Source organism: Monodelphis domestica, chromosome 2, assembly GCF_027887165.1.
Source record: "Monodelphis domestica isolate mMonDom1 chromosome 2, mMonDom1.pri, whole genome shotgun sequence".
NCBI classification, from domain to species: domain Eukaryota; kingdom Metazoa; phylum Chordata; class Mammalia; order Didelphimorphia; family Didelphidae; genus Monodelphis; species Monodelphis domestica.
The window spans coordinates 533082343-533104725 of NC_077228.1; the positions used below are offsets into that span (position 1 = coordinate 533082343).

Consider the following 22383-nt stretch of genomic DNA (forward strand, 5'->3'; position numbering starts at 1 on the left):
TTAGTCTACCTCTGGGCTTCCTTTTAGTCTTGGCTCAAATCTCATCTTCTGAAAAGATGATTTTCCTGATCCCTAGAATTGCTGGGGTGTATGGGGTGCTCAGGGAGGAGTAGTATCTCTGGTATGGAGGGCTTGTCGTGCCCTCCTAGGGCAGCTCTCCAGCCTCTGACTCTCACCTGACACCCAGCTCTCACTTGCGGCTCCCAGTAGCTGCTAGCATGTGGCAGCGGCCACACCCCCAGCAACGGCTTTGACAGGCCCGCTAAACCTTGTGAGGGTAGCCATCCGGTGGAAGACCCCTGGTGAACCAGGGCTTTGCTCACCCAGCATGTGAAGACTGCTTCGGAGGAACAGACGGAAGAAACCAATAAAAAGGTTCAACGGCTGAGAGGGCGATGCAGCAAAGCACTGTGGAGTGCTCAGGGCCTGTTGGAGCACAAAACACGGCCATCCAATGCAGCTGAGGAAGTCTCCAGGTGTAATGACTTTTCGTGCCACTGGACCCAGGCTTCCAACGCTGAGAGAGTGGGACTGTCTCTGTGCATCAACTTTTCCACTTAAATCTCCTTCACGCACAAGTGTCTTTGTGCACAAAAACACACAAAGACAATCGTCATCCTCGGAGAGACTACTACTAGAATTGTTGGAGTCCTCTCTTTCCCAGTACTTCCACTCTATATTGTATAGAGCTTGTTTGGACACAGTTGCTGACACAGTCTTCCCCATTAGACTGTGAGCTCTCCGAGGGCAGGCACTATATATTTTTTTCCTTCCAAGGAAGTATTGAACAGTGCCAGGCACAGAGTAGCCACTTTCTAAAAGCTTACTGACTTGCCCTAAAGGACGGTAAAGTGGACGGATTCAGAGTCCTGGAAAGACCTGTGTGAGCTGAGGCAGAAGGAAATGAGCAGCACCGGGAGGACACTTTCTGCCCTGATGACAACCCCGTAGGGACAGGAGCTGGGGAAGACTTCGGGACTCCGGTCTGTCCAGATAAGTCTCAAGCAGGAAGGGGTTTTCCTTGCTCTTTAGTGGCTACGTAGGAGAGCTTGGCCAAAAGAAACAAGGAGGAGGGGGAAGAAGTGGTGGATGAGGGGTGGAAAGAGAGCAAAGCCATGATCCATTTGGAGTAGAGACTCTGGCGTGAAGGCGCTGTCCTTGTCGGTCAGGTGTAAGGAGGGAGAAGGTAACAACAAACGGGAAGGACAGCACTTTGGAGGAAGGAAGGAGGGGAATTAGTGCTGGGGACTCCGAAGTGCCAGTGAATCGGTCGGGCAGCAGCGTGGTCACGACTGTATTCAATTTCATGTCTATCCCTAAGGACGGTGTGGCCCGCTTCGTGAACAATCATGTCTAGACACGCCTTCACTGGCTGATGGTGGCCCAGGCTGTGGATGGACCACACTCTTCTGAGGTGTGGAGCCAGGCTTGAGTCCTCTGCAGACTGAGCTGGGGAGGGAGAAGGATCCCAGAAGGACAGATATCCTTCCCTTCTCTTCCTAGGCAGGAGGGAGGTCTACAGGGGTTTACAGACGGTCCCACAGGTCCCACAGGAGCTAAAAAGGGGAGGAGAGTGGCCCGGACAGAGGTCTGCTGACAGTGATCTGGGAGTCTCAAGGGCTGCCTCATCCTCTCTCCCGTTCAGACCCCCCGGGACCCTCAGGGCTTGACATAGGTCACTGGAATGGGGCCCCAGAGCCCCCTGGGGTCACTGAGACAAACTGGCCCTTTTCACAGAGGAGGAAAACTGAGGTGGCGCGAGGGAGGGCCTAGATTTATTCAACTAAAACTCCGGCAAGGCAAAGTCTTTATTCCCTGGCAGAAATGAAAGTAGAGGAGGGGCGCAGCGGTGCTTGCTGGGAGACGGAGGCCAGGCTCAGAAAGCATTTCCCAGAATGCCTATGGAAGCCTGGCCGTCGCCCGCAGTGCATTTTGGGAGTCCTTCCTGCTGTTAGTGCGGAGAAGACCGGGATTGGCTGCTGGCTCGGGTTCCCCCCCCCCCCCCCCCCCCCGCCTTACTACGGCAGCTGGCAGAGTCCTGGGACTGGGAGGAGCGAGGGGAAGAATGGAAAGCAGAGGGGAAGAAGTGGGCTTTTGGTGGGGTGAGGACCTGTGCGCACGCTCAGCCCCAGTGGTTCCCTCTCCCCGCTCTTCTCTGCAGCTTCGGAGGTGAGCGTGGGCACAGGGATTGGGGGAGGGGAGAGTGAAAGGGGAGCACGTGTGTTAGGGCGTGTATGCTTCAGTATGAGGGGCTTAGGGGGTGCCGGGAGGCGAGTAGCAGGAGCAGGGAGGGGGCTGCACCCAAGCGGGACAGGCCCACCCGCTACCTCCTTTTTTCTCCCTCTTTCTTCCCCGCCCCTCCGCTACCCCTCTGAGGCTTTGCCCGCCCTCCAACTTTAGGTTCCTCTCCAGGTTCTCCTGAAGCCTCTACTTGGGACCGGCCCCTCCTCTATTAGAATGAGAACCCTCCCCCTACTCCAGGGTTTATTCAGTGCATGTTGATTGGCTGACTGACCGGTGAGCAAAGGAGGGGCTGAAAGGGTGTGTAGGGGTGTGTGGCCTTTCCTTTCTCTTTGGGAGTCTGAGGGGGAAGGAAATGAGCATTTATGAAGTTCCTAATGTGTGCATTTATAGAGCACCTATTGAATGCCAGGTACTGTGTATATGTATATTGTTTATGGATAGCCCCAGTAGTGGGGGCCTCTGTTGCTCAGGAGTTTTTCCATCTTTTCTTACTCTGTGACCCCATTCCGGGTTTTTCTTGGCAAAGACACCGGAGTGACAGATCAATTTTTTCTCCAGCCCATTTTGAAGATAAGGAAACTGAAGCAAACAGGATGAAGTGACATGCCCAGTGTGACAAGCTAGAAAGCGTCTGAGACTGAATTTGAGCTCAGGAAGATGAGTCTCCCTGACCCTGGGCCAGCACTCTATCTCCTGCTCCAACTAGCTGTGATTCCCATTTTACAGATGGAAAAATTAAGGCATATGGGAGGAAAGTGACTTGTACGAAGTCCCACAGCCAGTAAATGGCTGAGGCTGGATTTGGACTTGGGCCTCCTCAACTCCACTCTCAGTGCCCTGTCATTTCACCAGCTATGAATTGTCACAACTTAGATGCCCAAATATTTGGGCCATGCAAAAATGGCAAGAAGAGGGGATGGGCACAGCTTACTCCATGCTGATTAGTTTTCAAAGATCTGGCTTCTAAGGGGAAAGCTCAGGTCAATGAATTACAAAGACTTACTCTCAGACACCTGATCTAGGGCAGCAGGACAGGTATTAAAGCACCTCAGATCAAAGGGCAAACCAGTGATTGTCTACAGATTAGGTTTGGGACGGACCTAGAGCAGGCAGAGCTGAGAGGGCATCTAAGCCAGTAGAAGAGCTCCATCATGCCTGAGTTGTTCTATGGCCAGTGAGTTGTGTGACCATGAAAATGTGGATTTCAAGACTGTGAATTGCCAAAACTAAAGATAATTTTAGTGTCTTGATTTAAATCAAAAATAAGTGGCCGCCATGAGAAAATTCCCAAATTTGAAAAAATACCCAAGTCAGCTGGGTTTTATGGAGATTTTAATTAATACAAATGAAGGAATTAAGGGAAGGGAGGGAGACAGAGTAAGAGGAAATAGTAGGAAGGGCCTAGTCAGTCTTTTATCCACTCACCACAAGATTTTTCCCAAACAAAACTCCAGTCCTTCACTGAAATCCTCAACTCCTGAACTGAGTTCAGGGACCCAGCTACTCCAACCTCCACTGCAAACTTTCAACTGAACTATGAACTCCAACTAGTCCGAACTCCAACTCCCTCAATTTTGAACTCTCCTTCCTTTTAAAGAAAATTTCTCTTATGTCACCTCCCCTAAATTTTCACAGCTACCAATCACAGTAGACATTTTCCCCAGGACTGACCATTCTTAGTTCACACCATCCTTTAGTTCTCACCTTCTCTGGTTAGATTAAAACTTCACACCTCTTTTGTTAAGCTTGCCTTTTGTAATTTGCTTGCCATGATTTAGTGATTAATTTAACCTTTATAGGTACTTAGCACCTTTTTGTATTAGATCTAAAAATAGACCACCTAGCTTAAGGTTCTATCTTCACTATAAGTATGAGTTAGGGACTTTTCATTTTTCAGTCAGGAGTTTACAACTTTATCTTCCCCTAAGGCACTGTCTGAGCAGGGTGGAGTAATTTTAAAGTTCTCAATACATCCTGACTAAGTAGCTCCATTGCTTAAAATAGGGAATAGCTTAATCAAATCTTCTGAAGTAGAGTCTGATTGCCTTTATCTTCCCTGCTGTCATCTGGTCCTTTTGGAAATCTCCTTAGGCCTTTCTGGAATATGCCGGCTCCCAGAACAGTTTTCTGGCATATTGCATATCTGCTTCCTGTATAAATGGAGATTTATACAACAGCATCAATACCGGAATGTTAGGCCCAAGCCCAAGGACATAGAATGACTCAATGGCTTACAGGACAGAACATTGTTAGCTTTGACTGACTTCAGATCAGTCAATTACAATGACACCCCCAAGTTTTAGGGGGGTGATTCTCCCTTCAGCCCTCCCCCCCAACCTAAGCTGGTTTTGACATACAAGAGATTTAAACTTTAAATAGTCTTTATTATGACAACTTAGAATGTTTCCTCACTGAAGCAGGGACTGACCTTTATCAATGGAATTTGCTATGTGAAGGAAAAGGGAAGAGACATAGCAGTCTCTGTAGAGTTCTTTGGTTGTATTTGAATTTAGGTATGAGTCATAGTCAGTAACCAATCACATAGAAAGCCTCGTTATGAGCCATGGACATAATCTAATAGCCTGGTCCAGACACACCGAGGTGGGAAAATGTCTGTTTACCAAGAAGGGGAGGCTAAGTCAGGAGACTTGTTGTTCCCTCATAAGCCCCAGAGGCAAACATCCTCCGTGGCAGCCCTCAAAACTGCAGGAGCACATGGCATTTCCCTAGAGTGTTAGCCGAAGGCCTTAGGAAAGATCAGACCATCTATACCTAGAATCCAAACTTCAAATAGCAGCCGATTCATGTCCCAAAAGACTTGTCTTCATACAGCAGTTCCCCATTAGTAACAAAAGGGTTTCTAATTTCACTGATTACAGACATGTCCATTATCCCCTTGCTCTGAGAGAGCCACAAGGATGGCAGCTGTCCATCCTGGCCTTGAGATTTTCAAAATTAAACTACTCTTGATTTAAAAGTAAACTGGAAAACATTTTCTTTAGTTTGTTTGGGAGATCCTAACACTAGTCACATCTCATTGAGCTGCTGGCATTTTTCGAGACATGTATTGGTGGCTCTACAAGAGGTAAAAATCTGGAAAGTTAGCAACATATCTAATTGAAGTCCTCAAGATTCTGCTTTGGCTGAGAGAGGCCCTGATTCCTTTACATGAAGTACTAGAGTTTAGCCTTCTGTTCAATCAAATAGGCTTGAGGAATCTCACAGGCAAAGATCTCAAAAGGATTCTGCTATGGTTCTTTCCAGCCACCAGTCATTTATTAACTTGGATTACTAGGTTTGCAGCTTTCATAATGCAAGAGAAAATTTTTGCACACCCAGCACCATGCACTTAGAACATGGAATTTAAAATAATCCAATGGATAACCTGATCTCAATAGGCAAAATTCCTCATCCTATCTCCATTGGTATTCGACCAATCACACCCACTGACATGTAAAGTCTAGCATAGAGCCATCAGTATGGTATGAAAGAAGTACAAGTGACAGGCTTTTTTATTGCTATTCTTTGAAATTGCTTTAAGTAATTTCAGAGGTCTGTTTTCTGTACTGCTTTGACATATTTAGGTTTTTGAATTTTCAGTAGTAAATAAGACTGCAAATTTGTTAAGATTCCATGCCAATTAAGGAAAGCTTCTTTAAGGAGCAGGGAGGGTATTTTCATTTTAGTTTTAGAACACATGTCAATTCTTTTATTTTCTAATTTTAGTGCTACCTCTGATTTTCAGGTAGGTAGATAAAGGATACATCTCTCACACCCAGCAGCTTTTTGGTAGTAGAATGTTCCCTCTCTGACCCATTGTCCGCACAACTGGATTTGTGGCACTCTCTCACTCCAGAAACTTCAATAAGTTACTGCTACATCCAGGAGCAAATATCAGCTCAAGCGTTAGCCCTTCCCGGCTGGGCTCGAACCTTCCTCCTCCACCTTTTTCCTTATTCCTCTCCAGGTACACAATGTGCCAGCAGTACCTACCAGTCTTTGCCATTCACTTTCTGTAGTCTCTATGAGTTTGCACTGACTGTACCCCATTCTTGGCATGCCCTCTCTGCCTCTGGATCCTTAGTGTCCTTCAAGGCTCAGCTGAAGTGTTCCCTCCCTTAATGTTGCCTTAAATCCATTTTGCATAGACCTGTGGTACATGTTGTCTCCCTCCTGATGCATGAGCTCCTTCCTTGTCTTTTTGTCCTTGTGCCCCCTGTGCCCAAGGTCCTTGGTGACAAAGTATGGGCCAGAAGGATGCTTTTAGCTAAGAAAATGGGGCTCATAGTAAGGGGAAGAGTTTGACTACAAGGAATACTTTTCAAAGCTTGTGTTTTTTTAGTGAATTTAGTTGCTAATAGAAAAGAGAATGTTTCTTTAGTTTGAATAAAGTGATATCCTTAATGACTTAATGCCTGGAGGCACTTTGTGAGAAATTTATATGTAGTTGTGAGTGTGTGTGTGTGTGTGTGTGTGTGTGAGAGAGAGAGAGAGAGAGAGAGAGAGAGAGAGAGAGAGAGAGAGAGAGAGAGAGAGAGAGAGAGAGAAAATGGTGAGGATGCATTGCTCTGTCCATTAAAAAGCACCCCCACATGCCCCACCTTCTGGGAATTGCTTTTGGCCCAAAAATACCCTATTTGTAACAAAAGTCATCAAGTCAGAGCCCCAGGCATGATCAATCAATTCATTAGGGAATCTGGTGGTCACTAATCAACTGGGTCCAAGACCTGGCTCACAGTCCAGGACCCTCTCCTTAGGGTCTCAGAGGGTTTGTAGCACTTAGAAGGCTACCAAAATTAGAATGGGGTGCTACAGTTCCATGACCGGTATCTGCAGAATTGGGGGAGCTCCTCTGATAGACTAAGGACCCCAACATCATCCAGAGCCATTTTGTCCACTGTTCTTTTCACAGGTCATCAATCATATCCTGTCCTGAGACCTTCCCCTGGTCAGGAGACCCTGTCAGCAAGGTCTTGATCCATCTGGCCATTTTAGCTGGGCTTTGGTCAACAATATGCTAGGATCCAAGAACTTAGTGATGGTGGCCCCTTAGGAAGGGGCGGTTTTAAAAGCAAGGGTCACTTGGGAATGGAGCTAATGATTCAGGGGTGTGAGGACTGTGCTAAAGCACAGGAGCTCATTTTAAGCATTACAGACTTAGGAGTGGGGGGTAATGTTATTACAGCAGCACAGCCTGAGATCCTTATAACAGATCAAACTACTACAGCATTCATCTCTTTAGTAGATCAAATACAATAATAAAATCTTTTGATTCCTGAAAAGTATCACCTAATCCTTAGTGGGTTCATTAATACTAATCTCTATTAGTCTTATTCCTACAGTATTAATCAAGATAACTACTTGTGAATTTTGGAACTATTCCACCCTAATCAGACCATTCTTTAGAAGATGGGATTTAGTTATTTCCTGATCAGTAACAATAGAGATACTTATAATAACGGAATCAGGTCTTGGGAAATCCACATTTCTCCACCCTACTCAGTTTAACAAGGTAAGGATGACTCAAGATTAAGTATCTGAGAAAAAGGCAACAGATATGTGCAGAAAACAGCTGACAGACTTGTGGGCTGTCCTAAGTCAAGCTAATCTATCATTGGTACAGATGAGATGCAGAAAAGTGATGTAAAAACGTCCATATGAGGCATGCCACTTCCTGCCTCTTCTTCTTTCCCTGGAGAGGTGACTCTGGCTAGTAGCATGCTAGGCGTTCCGACATCTTGGGAGTGGCAGTTATTGCCTGGGTTTTGGCGGTGAGTTTTGTCCTTGACATGATTCAGGTTCAGGCATCTCAGCTGAGCCCCTTTGGAGTTCAGGTTGATTCTTTCCTCCTTCACACTCCAAAACCTTACTTTCTAGATCTTCTAATCTTCCCACCTGGTACCAGCCAGGCCGGGGGTGGGTGGGGGTGGGGGGTGGGAGGAATCCTTCACCCTTTCCTTCTTCCTTCTTCTTAATCTTCTCCACTATATCAATTAAATCACCATAAAATTTCCAGCTGACTTGGGTATTTTATTATTTGGGATTTCCCCTGGCGACCATTAAAATTTAGATTTTAAGTCACAACGCTAAAATTATCCTCACACCACTTCAAATTTCCTTTTATTTGGCTTAACCCACTGATTATAATCATTGATACTCATTAAATCACACTGAAATGAGAGTAATTAGTGATTAAATTGAATAGGGGTATCAAAATTGTTTTTACATTATTGATCCTAGTCTTTGTTTCCCTCCCAGTGTGGGACATGAATTTTTTACTTAAAGTTTCTTTTCTTTCTTTTTTTAAAAATTTTATTGATTAAGAACATTTTTCCATGGTTACATGATTTATGTTCTTTCCCTTCCCTCCTCCCCCTGCCCCCCCATAGCAAACACACAATTCCATTGGGTTTTATATGTGTCATTGATCAAGACCTATTTCTGTATTATTGATATTTGCACTAAGGTGATTGTTTTAGAGTCTACGTCCCCAATCATATCCCCATCAGCCCATGTGATCAAGCCATTGTTTTTCTTCTGTGTTTCTGATCCCACAGTTCTTAAATGTTTCTTAAATGAATGAAATTCCTGACCTGCCTATTTGCATGTCCAGGTTCTGAGTTATACTTGTGTGATTGTAATTTGAGGCCCCTCCTGCTATCTCTAACCTCAGAGTCCCTTGGAAAAGTCCTTAGGAGCCCAGCCCTTGGAGAGCAAGGGACAGTTGCCAGCTGGACACAAGAATCTGGTCCCCAGAGCCCAAAGTAACACGACTGTCTCTTTACAGATGTCAGCCTCAGATGTTAGTGGAAGGAGAAGGTGGTGTAAAATCTCCCCCAAGGAAGGGAATCTGACCCAGGAGAGGATCCCTGCTCTGACACCTTTTATCCAGCTCCAGGGCAGCATCTGATAAGAAGGAGCAAGACCTAGGCTTGCCACTAGTGAAGCCAGTCCTTCTCCTCCCAGCTGGGCAGAAAGGACGTGAGTGAAGTCAGAGCAATGAGAAAACAAAAAGGATGGGCAAGCATGGGAGACATGGCCCTGACACGTCAGGAGATGGGTGAGAATTCCAGGAGCATCTGTGGGGGAATGGAATCTTCCCAGTGTGGGCCTCCCAACCCTTCTCTCTGGGGAGGTTTTCTGAAGGAATGGTCCAGGAGGGGAGGGATCCCATCACAGCACAGAGCCCCAAATCTCATTTCCTTCCTCTACTCAAGACCCAGGATTTTCCAGCCCCAGATAGTCACTCTGCATTTATGATTTCCCTGCAAGGTGCCAGGAAAGATGAAGGAAAGGGTTACTAGGGGCAATGTTGAGGACCATTGAAGATTCCCCTAGACAATACACATTATCATAGCTTTCTTCAGCAGGAATTTTGAGGTGAGCCTGGTGGTTAGAGCATTTGGTGGAAGAGTGATCTGCTAAGGAGGACTGATAACTCAGATGGGCTTGGGGACTGAGGCTGCTAGTGAAGACTTTTGTTTAGGAGCCACAAAGCAGGATTGTTCTATCCTAGGACTTCTTTCTCCGCATCCAATCCCATTTCTCCAGATGCAGCCCTTCCCCAAGACAGCAACCTAGAGGAGAAGGAAGGAGGAACTTCTGGCATCCTGGCTGGCAGGTTTCAGGTAGTCGCAAATATTCTCGCTTTCTCCTTTGTTCTATCTCCTCCAGCCTCTGTAACATTTCTTTCCCATTTTCAGTGGTCTCTTTTCACTCAAATTCCATGTAGGGACCTGAGCCTCAGTATTTTCATTCTGTCTTGCTTTTCTGATGGTTTTTATGAGAGCCATATATGGTATCTCTAGATGTTTCCAAAGATGACTCCCAGCCATCAAGATATTTCTTATTTCAATTTATTTCAAGAAGCCTTATGGTCCTAGCACGTGCCAGGTACTAGAGGAGAAAGATTAAAACAAAAAAATTATCCTTGTTTTTGAAGGCATTAAATTCTAAGAGAGAGAGAGAGAGAAGCAAAAGATCAGACTGGAAAGTCCTGGATAAAGAGGGGAAGAGAGGGCGGTATCAGCTGTATCAGCAGAAAAAGTCATCAAGGTCTAATCCAGGATACGTACAGAACTGATTGACATTTCTGGGAACAACAGCCATTTCTAATATATATAAACAAAAGTCACTGTATATAAATAGGCAGATTTCAAAGGCTCTACATGATAGGGATTGGCCTTTTTTAATATACATAGAAGTCATAATTTTAGTTGATATTTATTAAATTAAGAATTTAAAAAATCTTTTATAAAATTGAATGAAGATGGGAGGGAGGGAGGAGATTATGCTGGAGAAATAGAAATTATCCTTTGGGGCCTCATGGAGCTGCCATGCTGGAATCTTGTGTTTAGTTCTCAGACTGCCATTTGAGGTTGGCCATGAAGATGCAGGAGAAGTTGAGAGGAGGCCATCCAGGGTGGTAAAATGCCTCAACTTCATTTCATTTCAAGAATCTTTTGAACAGAGGCAATACTTAGGTAAGAGACCATGAGAGACAACTGGTCCAGGCTGTTGTGCTGTTGAGGTAAAGAGACTAAAGCTCTTTTGCTTGGCTCTGTAAAATAGACTCTCAGAAATTTATGGTCATTGAAAGAAGCAAATTGATGGTTAAAATGTGGCAAAACTTCCTGATATTAAGCTATAGAAATGGGAAGGGACTGCCTCAAGGGGATGGCAGGCTCTCCCTTCCTTGGAAACCTCTTTGGTCAGTGGCTGTGTGATCACTTGTCAGGAAAGGGAGTGAATTAGGGATTCTTGCTTGGTTCTGGGTTGGACTAGGTCTCCCTGAAGGTCCTTCCACCTCTATGGTTCTGTTCTTGTGAATAGTAATAATTAACAGTGGAAAAAATATTTAGAGATTTAATCCACATCATTCTGAGAGTGTTCGTGGTGGAATAAAAATGAAGAGAACAAATTGGCCACATCTGTTACAGATGTTTCTCTTCCACTCTGTTTCAGCCATTAGTGACATTGGAGTCACCACATTTGTATTCTAACCTTGCAGACACTCCTCCTCCTGAAGGGAATAGAAATTCATGGAAACAAAGGACAGAAAGAAACCTGGTAAAGACTAGGACTAGGCCTGGGTCTGCATATTTCTCAAGGCATCGAAATCCTGATAAAGAACTTTTTTTTTCCAAATTACATGTAAAATTTTTTTAACATTTTGAGCTCCAAATTCTCTCTCTACATTGCAATCCCTCTCCTTGAGATGGTAAGTAATTTGATTTAAACCTGTAAAATGTATTTCCATATTGGTCATGTTGTGAAAGAAAACCTCTCAAAAAGGTAACTAAAGAACATAATAAAGTGAAATAGTATATGTTGATATGCATTCTGACCCAATCAGTTCTTTTTCTGGAGATGGATAGCATTTTTCTCCATAATTCTTTTGGATCATTATATTGCTGAGAATAGCTAAATCATTCACAGTTGATCATTGTCATTATTGCTGTTACTTAGTTTCCATCAGTTCATGTAGCCTTTCTAGCTTTTTCTGAAATCCTCCTGGTCATTTCTTGTAGCACAGAGGTATTCCACCACAGTCATATACTACAACTTGTTCAGCCGTTCCCCAATTGATGAACATCCCCTTAATGTCCAATTCTGAGAAAAAGCATTTTCAGATGCTTTGGATTATATGATGATATTACTTCTGAAAAATATATGAAAAAAGATTTTACTAACCACTAATTCCTGAGATTATTTTCCCATTCTGATGAGAAAAAATTATTCATGTGATGAGGAGCAGCCTTGATGAGAGAAGGGAACAGTATTCTATCAAAAACCACCACTGGACTATCATAGTTGGGTGCGAAGGGTAGAGAGTAAGAGGTCTTCTGGTTGGATTGTTGGTGATGAAAACTTATTTGATTCATAGAAAATGCAGCATTCTAAATTCCTCTTCATCCATGTGCTAAGGTTAATGAATGGATACAACAGAAGACAGGACTGCAGCATGAGCCCCTGATTTTTTTAAAACAATATTAATTGTCTGGTATATTTATTCTTTTAAAAAATTTTTATTTAGTCAATTGAGAACATTATTCCTTGGTTACAGGAATCATATTCTTTCCCTCCCTCCCCTCTCCCCACCCCTTCCCATAGCCGATATGCAATTCCACTGGGTTTTACATGTGTCCTTGATCAGAACCTATTTCCATTGTGAGATTTAAAATGGTTGAGGTTTTAAACTGTAGTGATTAAAATAGTGGAAGATATAAATTGTGATAGATATAAGAGAGGGTGGGTAAATTTGACTGCAGAAATATGTTTCACTACAGTGTCTTGGGTTTTAAAATCAAATATAAGGTGGTCGCCAGGGAAATATTCCCAGTTATTCAAATACCCAAGTCAATTGGGTTTTATAAAGATTTAAATTAACAATTCAATGAGTAATCAAAGAAAGAGAGAGAGAGTAAGAAAGGAATAAGTATGAAGGGCCTCAAGCCAACATGGCCTAGGCCTGAGTCTTAAAAGAGAAATCAGTCAGTTTTTTATAATTCACCATAAGATCTGTCTGTAAGGATTTCTAATGACACCAGGCCAGCAGCATCTCAGCTGCTTTCACCAGCTCCCTCCTCCCATCTGAATGTTTCAGAATCAGTCTCCTCAGAATGAGTCTCTCCAATCTGAATGTTTCAGAAAGACTTCCCAGCTCTTCCCTGAGCTCTTATTTTTAAGGGCAAAATCTCCTATGTCACCTCCCCCATAGTCCTTACATCTACCAATCACCGTAGACGTTTTTCTAAAAAACAGCCCATTTTGAATTCACATTTTGAATTCTCCTTCTGAGAAAATCAGCCCTGAAGAGGTTTATCAGAATTGGAGAATGATTGCTATATGGTAGAAATTAATATTTGGTATGTGTTTGCTGATATTTGTGTTGTCCATCTGATTGGAAAGTGAAGACTGATTCTGTGGTGTGGTTTGGTCCTTGAGTAAATGGCATGATACTTTGGGGGTTCATTGTTGGGAAAAAACTCAGGAAACTTACGCACTGGCTCCTGAGTTCAATATCAAGTGAGGCAGAGAGCATGTGGATAATGAAGAAACATTTTTAGAGGAGTTGTCCTGATTAAGCAGGAATCTGTGACGTTTGAAGATGTGGCTGTGGAGTTCACCTGGGAGGAGTGGAGACACCTGGATCCTGCCCAGAGGGCCCTGCACAGGAATGTGATGTTGGAGAACTATGAGAACCTGGTATCCATAGGTGAGCAGAACGAGTCCCTGTGACTCAGTGTTAGTGTATTGGAGTCTCTGCAAGCTCATTTGCTGTAGGCTGAGGAATGTAAGAGTTTAGATTTAGGGTTTTGACTAAATATGAGAATTCTAAAGTAATATTGTGGTGGCGCATTTAAAAATATTATAGCTTAAGTCAAAATTACTTTTATCAGCTTTTTTACAAAGAGGTGGAAAGAGTGAACGTGGAAAAATGTAAGAAGAAAGTAGAGAATTGTCTAGCCTACCACCCTAAGTGCTGCTCCAGTGTCTGGGCTCAGCCCTGAGCCAGGCAGGGTTTGGTAATCTTAAGTCAGAGTTCCACCAACTCAGCCTCCTCCAAAGCCAAGGCAGAACCAATCTCTCCAGAAACCAGAAAAGGAAGGCCAGTTACTCACCCAGCAAGTAGATGCAGGATCCAGGGAAAGAGTCTCCTCTTCTAGTCTGGCTCAACAATGCAGAGAGAGTCAATAATTCCTCAGACTGGCCTTTTTTTTTTTTAAAAACCTCTAGTTCCGTCTTACAGTCAGTTCTGTGTATTGGCTCCAAGGCAGAAGAGTGGTAAGGGCTAGACAATGGGGGTCAAGTGACTTGCCCAGAGTCACACAGCTGGGAAGCGTCTGAGGCCAGATTTGAAACTAGGACCTCCTGTCTCTAGGCCTGGCTCTCAATCCACTGAGTCACCCAGCTGTCCCCCATGCTGGCCTTTTAAAAGACATTTTCTCATTGTCACTTCCTGTCACACCCGCACTTTACACGAACTAATCATAGTCTTTTAATTTGCCTGGCACTGCCCAAGAGGTGGGTCCATGACCTTTGGAGGTGTGAGCTTATACTTTTTTAAAGGAAAGAAAACTTTTCATAGCAGAAGTTATAATTTTTCTCTTCAATCTTCTATGTTCTCTTGTGTTTATAAGAACAGTTGTTTTAGTTCATATTTATTAAGTTTGGAATTTTTTAAATTGGAGGGAAATGTGTATTGTCCAGATTAGGACATTCATTTGGATAACTAGCCTCTATGCACTTGGAACTGTGACCCATCCTCCATTTGATTATAAAACAGAGAATTCAGAGACCCTCTATGTTTTCTTAGCTGCCTGATTTACCTTTAATAGAATTTCTTCTTTAATGCTCATTTGTAGACTGACAGTTCTAGAACATTGTATATAATGTCAATTTTTTTAATGTACTGATTTATTTTACTGAAATTTTTTCTCTTTTTTAATTGAAAAAACTTTTTTTTTGGTTAAAAGAAATTGCTCTTTGATAGGAAGAAAGAATGGAATATAGCAAGAAACCAAGTGTTGTGAAAAAAAAAGAAGAAACTCATAAAATTTTCATTTTTAAACTTTTGAATTCTTCTCTTTTTGTCTCCCTGTTGTAGGGATTCCTGTTTCCAAAACAAATTTGATCTTTTGGTTCAAGAGTGAATATGTACAGAATCAAGGGGGAGAAGTTGGGACAAGCACTTGTCCAAGTAAGTAGATGTAAGGTCAGTGCAAGTGATATCTCCTGTTCCACTAGTAGAATGGTATCACCCAAGTCTAAGCACTACTTAGTGTCATGGACAAAATCCACCCTTGCCCGAGACTCCAAGGTATCCCAACTGGTTGCGAACAAATCAGTCAACAAAAATAACAAACGGAAGACAGCTTAATCATAACAGCCATGGGATTGCTTTGCATCTGACAGCTGCTCCACTTTCCCGATGTCTGATCTTTATTTTTATACCCATTCTCTTGGCACAGAGATATACAAAATCAAAGAGATAATTGGAAAAGCGATACATCAACTTTTAACAAATCACTTGATTAACATTCTATATTCTTGCATTGTGATTATGGACAGACTAAAGGTTGCACACAAGATAAATGATTTCGTCACAGGTGGCTTAATTTTCTCATTACCCTGCGAGAAGTTTTGAGCTTACAAACAATCAAGGAAAATTATGTATTGCTTTTAATAAAATGGAATAATTAATCAGCAATTCTTAGAAGACAATTCAACAATCATATCATCGATGCTGAGGGGTCTGGGAACGCAATTCAAATTTAGACTGGTGGCTTCTAGGGAGTTACTGATTTGTGTGATTGAGTCACTGAGTCATACTGAAACTTGATGTACTAGTACTTATCACTTGGGCCTCTATGATTGATTTGTGTGCTGACTTCATGAGAATAGGCTTCTGTATGTGGGAAAGTTTTTGGCTTGGCCTGAGCTGTGGTTTTGCTGGGAATTGTGTACCTAAGTAAAAGTTAACCCATGATAGTCTTTTTGGGATTGGGTTTAAGGGTCTGATCTTTTGGTGATGTTTTGGAGAATTAGGGTAACGGTGTTTTGCTCTTGCATTATTTCTTCTGAGACTAGCGGGAATAATAATCATGTCAGTTCATAGGTAAGGGGCATTGATGAAAGAGTTCATGTAAAAGGGGGTTGGGTGGGCAATCACATCTCACCAAGGACCACTCTGGTCTCCCCAGCTACCACGCATGACTCTGTCAAGGTGTCGTGGTCTGATGGCTCCCAGCAACTTAGTACCATTTTGTGATTTCACAGGTGTATAAGAACATGTCTGTTTCTCTGTAGCTACATCAGCATTAAATTTTATAACTCCTTTTATTTAATGGAATTTATGGCAAATTTTCAGATATTTTCATTTTCATTTTTGCAGTTATTGGCTTATTTGAATACTTTTTTGATATGTATTAGTAATTTCTATACTTTTAAAAAAGAAGCTGTGGCGGTGTAATGTCCCTGAACAACATGCAGGGATCCAGGAGAAAAAAACACCATTCATAAGCAAAGGATAAACTATGGGAGTGGAAACACCGAGAAAAAGCAACTGCCTAAATACAGAGGTTGAGGGGACATGACAGAGGATAGACTCTAAATGAACACTCTAATGCAAATACTATCAACAAAGCAATGGGTTCAAATCAAGAAAACATCTAATGCCCAGTGGACTTATGCGTCGGCTATGGGGGGTGGGGGAGAGGAAACGAAAATGATCTATGTCTTTAACAAATAATGCTTGGAAATGATCAAATAAAATATATTTTTTAAAAAAAAAGAAGCTAATATCTTTTGCTTTTACATTTTTCTTTGAAAAATTTATTTTTTGTTCTTTTGAACTTGAATGCCATCAATATACATAAATATTTCTTTATATAAGGAAGAACAGCATAAAAAAATCGTTTATGGAATTGCAAGTCTCCAGGACATCCTTCTTTAGTTGCTTTGTAAAAATGCAGAATTGCTTCAGTGTTTTAGTTTCAAAGTTGTTGTTTGGCTTTTTTCTCTCTCCCTCTGGATTTTCTCCTTTGTCCTTTTAAGTCCTCCAAGGCAGAAGAGTGATAAGGGCTAAGCAATTGGGGTTAAGTGACTTGCCCAGGGTCACACCGCTGGGAAGTGTCTGAGGCCAGATTTGAACCTAGGACCTCCTGTCTCTCAATCAATTGAGCTACCCAGCTTGCCCCCCATCATGACCTTTTTTTGAAGGTATCAGCATCTTTAACTCCTCCTCTATTTTCCCCTGCCCCAAACCCTAACTTCCATTATAACAAATTATATTTTCTGGTAAAGTAAGATGATCACATTTGTAAAATCACAAAATGATTTCTCATTTTGCAACATTTATACCACCTTCTTGTTTATATATTCTCTTACCACTTGCTCCACATGACAGAGCCACCCCTGGTAACAAAGAATAAAAATTAAAGAGACTGAAAAGATAAGAAAATAATTTCCACATAGGACATTCAGTGTTCCTGGAAGTGTCTGCAGTCAGTTCCACACTGATAGTCTATCAGCAAAGGAGAAAGATAGATTCATGTGCCCTAGATGGCTATTTATAAATATATGCTTTTCAAGATTTTGAGGGATTTTTGCTCTTTCCTTTTCATTTGTTGTTGATATCGTGTATATAATTGTCCTATTTCTTGATGTTTCATTCTGTTAGGCTTGTAGGAGTTGTTCATATCCATTCTGTGGTCCAATATTACTGGGTGCCCCTTCTTATCTAGTCCGATCCTTCATTCTTTTCTACTTTTTAAAATCCTAAATGGTTTGGATGCTGTATTTTAAGATAGTTGAGGTCTGGGATTCCTCTTCCCCTTCCTTTCTACTTTCTCATTATATTCTTTGATCTTTTTAGCCTTTTCTTTTCAGGAGGGAATTGTCTTTTAAGGACTCTTTCTAGAGGCTCAACTTGATCTTCCTTAATGTTGCCATTTTCAGTGTTAGTTGTTTTTTGGTAGTTCTTTCCATTTACCTTGTTGTCGTCTTTGAATTTGCTGTTTTCCCAGCACTGTTGTCTTCTCTTTCCAGCATTTCATAGAATTCATTCCATGGTTCCCTGTATTTATCATTTCTCACATTCACAGTCCAACGTTGGTTTAGTAGCCATTCTCCAATAGATGGGGGATCCATCTAGTTAGTTTGCTAGGTGGTCCGGTGGGTAAAGTGCTGATTGTGGAGTGTGGAAATCCTTGGACTCAATTCTGGCCTCAAATACTAATTAGCTACTTTTTGTCTTCTCTGTATTTGTGTGTATATATCTGTTTTTTTCCCATTAGAATTTAATCTCCTTGAGGGAAGAGTCTGTTTTTTATTTTTCTTTCCATCTCCATTGTTAGTTCAGTGCCTATCACATGGTGAAATTTAATGGGGAAATGAGTATTGTTCAGGCGAGTGATCCAAATTGAGTGTCTTTACTTTTAAGAAAAGAGAAGGAATCTAAATTTTGCTTTAATAGAGATTGATTTGCTCAGCATAAAAAACAAGAGCTTAATGGTTTATTTTATTTATTTCAGATTCATTTACTGAAGAGATCAGAACTGAAACCAAGGATTTAAGTCTGAAGGAAATCGTCGGTTTGAAAGCATTAGCTCATCAAAAATTGGACAAGAATATGGTTTGGCATTCCAACATGAGAGAAATTGGGAATTATGATAATAATTTAGAGAAACGGAAGGGCAATCAAGAAAGACAATCTAGACTCATAACAACAGGTCCTAGGACAATGTTGAACAAAGTACTTCTGCATAATACGTCCCTGAGAAGTTTCAGGCTGAAGTCATCCTTGATCATTCCAAGAGGAAATTTGGAGAAAAGACTTCTTAAATATAAGGGACTTGGAAGGAGCTTCAGGAATTTTCCTGATATGTATGATACATTCTTCTCAGTGAAGAACCTACATAAGTACACCAAATGGGAGAAGCCCTTCAGGTACCATTCAGATCTAATTAAGTTGAAAGGAATGCATACTGGAGAAAAGCTAGATAAACACAGAAAAGTCATTGGCAGAAGATCAAATTTTGCCTTGCATCAGAAAAGTCAGAAAGGAAAGAAACATTTCATATGTAATAAATGTGGCAGATCCTACATCCCCAGGGAAAGATCACCTAAACACAAGAGAATCCCTATTAAAATGAAGAACCTTGTCTGTAATGAATGGAGGAAAAGCTTTAGTGAGAGAAGACACCAGCTTACCCATAAAAATGTTCATATTGGAAAAAAATCTGTTATATGTAGTAAGTGTAGAAAAGGCTTCAAGGGGAGAATAATCCCAAATCAATATGAGAGAATTCATGCTGGAGAAAAATCCTTTCCCTGTAGTGAATGTGGAAAAGCTTTCTTTTCAAAAGAATACCGCATTGACCATCAAAGAACTCACACTGGAGACAAATCATTTGAATGTAATGAATGTGGGAAAGCCTTTAGTAAAAAGGGAAATCTTATTACCCATCAGAGAACACACACTGGAGAGAAACCATTTGAATGTAATGAATGTGGGAAAGCCTTTAGCTGGAAGGAAAGTCTTATTACTCATCAGAGTACTCATACTGGAGAGAAACCATTTGAATGTAATGAATGCAGAAAAACTTTCAGTATTAGGCAAAGCCTTATAAAACATCAGAGAGTTCACACTGGAGAGAAACCATTTCAGTGTAACGAATGTGGGAAAGCTTATCGTTGGAAGGGACACCTTGTTTACCATCAGAGAACTCATACTGGAGAAAAACCATTTGAATGTAATGAATGTGGGAAAACCTTTAGTCATAAAGGAAGACTTATTATCCATCAGAGAACTCACACTGGAGAGAAACCATTTGAATGTAAGGTGTGTGGGAAAGCTTTTAGTCAAAAGGTAAATCTTATTACTCATCAGAGTATTCACACAGGAGAGAAACCATTTCAATGTAATGATTGTGGGAAAACTTTTAGTGTAAGGCAAAGCCTTATAAAACATCAGAGAACTCATACTGGAGAGAAACCATTTCAATGTAATGAATGTGGAAAAGCCTTTCCTTGGAAGGGACATCTTGTTTACCATCAGAGAACTCATACTGGAGAGAAACCATTTCAGTGTAATGAATGTCAAAAAACCTTTAGTCAAAAGAAAAGACTTATTATCCATCAGAGAACGCACACTGGAAAGAAACCATTTCAATGTAATGAATGTGGGAAAGCCTTTAACCAAAAGGAAAGTCTCCATATCCATCAGAGAATTCATACTGGAGAGAAACCATTTCAGTGTAATGAATGTGGAAAGACTTTCAGTGTAAGGCAAAGCCTTATAAAACATCAGAGAATTCACACTGGAGAGAAAGCATTTCAATGTAATGAATGTGGAAGAGCCTTTAGCTGGAAGGGAGATCTTGTTTACCATCTGAGAACTCACAGTGGAGCAAAACCATTTGAATGTAACGAATGTGGGAAAACTTTTAGTCATAAGAAAAGACTTATTATCCATCAAAGAACTCATACTGGAGAGAAACCATTTCAATGTAATGAATGTGGGAAGACTTTCAATGTAAGAGGAAACCTTACCAGGCATCAGAGAACCCACACTGGTGAGAAACCATTTGAATGTAATGAATGTGGGAAAACCTTTAGTAGCAAGACAAATCTCATTACTCATCAGAGAATTCACACTGGAGTAAAACCATTTAAATGTAATGAATGTGGGAAAGCATTTAGCAAGAAGGGACAGCTTGTTGACCATCAGAGAATTCATACTGGAGAGAAACCTCTTGAATGTAGTGAATGTGGGAAAGCCTTTAGTAATATGAAAAGACTTCTTATTCATCAGAGAACTCATACTGGAGAGAAACCATTTGAATGTAATCAATGCAGGAAAACTTTTAATCATAAGAGAACACTTATTATCCATCAGAGAACTCATAGTGGAGAGAAACCATTTGAATGTAATGAATGTGGGAAAACTTTCATTGTAAGACATAGCCTTATAAAACATCAGAGAACTCATACTGGAGAAAAACCATTTGAGTGTAAAGAATGTGGGAAAGCTTTTAGCTTGAAGGAGAAACTTATTATCCATCAGAGAACTCATACTGGAGAGAAACCATTTGAATGTAATGAATGTGGGAAAACCTTTAGTCATAAGATAACACTTATCATCCATCAGAGAACTCATACAGGAGAGAAACCATTTGAATGTAATGAATGTGGGAAAACCTTTAGTTGCAAGGCAAATCTTATTAACCACCAGAGAACTCACACTGGAGAAAAACCATATGAATGTAATGAATGTGGAATAGCTTTTAGCTATAAGGGACATCTTGTTTATCATCAGAGAACTCATACTGGAGAGAAACCATTTGAATGTAATGAATGTGGAAAAGCCTTTAGCCGGAAAGGAAATCTTGTTACCCATCAGAGAACTCACACTGGAGAGAAACCATTTGAATGTAACGTATGTGGGAAAGCCTTTAGCCGAAAGGGACACCTTGTTGACCATCAGAGAATTCATCCTGAAGAGAAACCTCTTGAATGTAATGAATGTGGAAAAACTTTCTTTTCAAAGGGAAATCTCCTTACCCATCAGAGAACTCATGCTGGAGAGAAACTAATTAACTGTAATAAAAGTGGGAAAGCCTTTCATCAAAAGAGAAGACTTATTCACCAGAGAACTCATAATGGACAGAAAACATTTCAGTGTAACGAATGTGGGAAAACATTTAGTCATAAGAAGAGACTTATTAACCATCAGAAGTCTCACTGGAATGAAACCATTTGAATGTAATAAATGTGGAAAAGCTTCCTTCACCAGTCAAGCTACACTACACATCAGAGAATCTATACCAGTTAGAAAAACCCTTTGCATGGAATGAATGTGGGAAAGCTTTAATTTATTGATATGCTTTATTTATTCACTTATAATCCATCAGAGAGCTCACCTTGGAGAGAAACCATTTGAATGTAATGGCTGTGTGAAAAGCCTTTAGTTTTAGGACAAATCTTACCTATGTGGAAAAACTTAATTTCATCATTTGAACTTACCCCTGGGAGGTGAGATACCATATTTGCTTATAGCTTAGAGACCAAAATTGGTGCACAACCTTGGACATCAAGGTCATACATTAGAAAACCTATAGATCTGGAGATTGATGCGAAGAATTATCTGAGATGTACATTTTAATTAACTTAAGTACCTAATTTGAATCTGCCTACCTACTGTCCAATATGCTCTTGTATCCCTCATTCTTTGTTTGAACTCTATATAATGTAAAACTTAAAGAGGTATGTAATCGGAGGTAATTAAAGGCCATCACTTTTGCCTCTGGCCTCTGCTGAATGACTTCATAAAATTTGTAAAACCTTTTCCAGGTTTGGTTTTTTTCCTTGACTGAACTCTGTGAGGATAATTTTAGTGTTTTGACTTAAAATCTAAATAAGTGGTTGCCATGGGAAATTCCCAAATATGAAAATACCCACGTCATCTGGGGATTTATGGATATTTTGATGAATAAAGAGAGAAGGAATTAAGGGAAGGGAGAGAGAGAGAGAGAGAGAGAGAGAGAGAGAGAGAGAGAGAGAGAGAGAGAGAGAGAGAGAGAGAGAGAGAGAGAGAGAATATGAATTAATTTAAACTGCTCTGGCTCAGGCTAA

At 41.3% G+C, this 22383-nt stretch overlaps 1 protein-coding gene across 3 annotated transcripts; it reads left to right on the forward strand.

The window, feature by feature from the left end:
- Positions 1-1947: 1947 nt before the first annotated feature.
- LOC100025240 (zinc finger protein 271-like) lies at positions 1948-22095 on the forward strand. 3 transcript variants are annotated; one of them, XM_056814392.1, is made up of 6 exons: positions 1948-2169; positions 9032-9304; positions 9796-9872; positions 13336-13462; positions 14855-14947; positions 18282-22095. In XM_056814392.1, the coding sequence occupies exons 2-6, from the start codon at positions 9244-9246 to the stop codon at positions 21509-21511; spliced, it is 3588 nt and encodes a 1195-aa protein (XP_056670370.1). In that variant the 5' UTR covers positions 1948-2169; positions 9032-9243; the 3' UTR covers positions 21512-22095. The 3 variants fall into 3 exon arrangements, with proteins under 3 accessions (XP_056670370.1, XP_056670368.1, XP_056670369.1); XM_056814390.1 differs by having other exon boundaries at positions 1959-2169; positions 9761-9872; XM_056814391.1 differs by lacking the exon at positions 1948-2169 and having other exon boundaries at positions 8236-9304; positions 9761-9872.
- Positions 22096-22383: the final 288 nt, after the last annotated feature.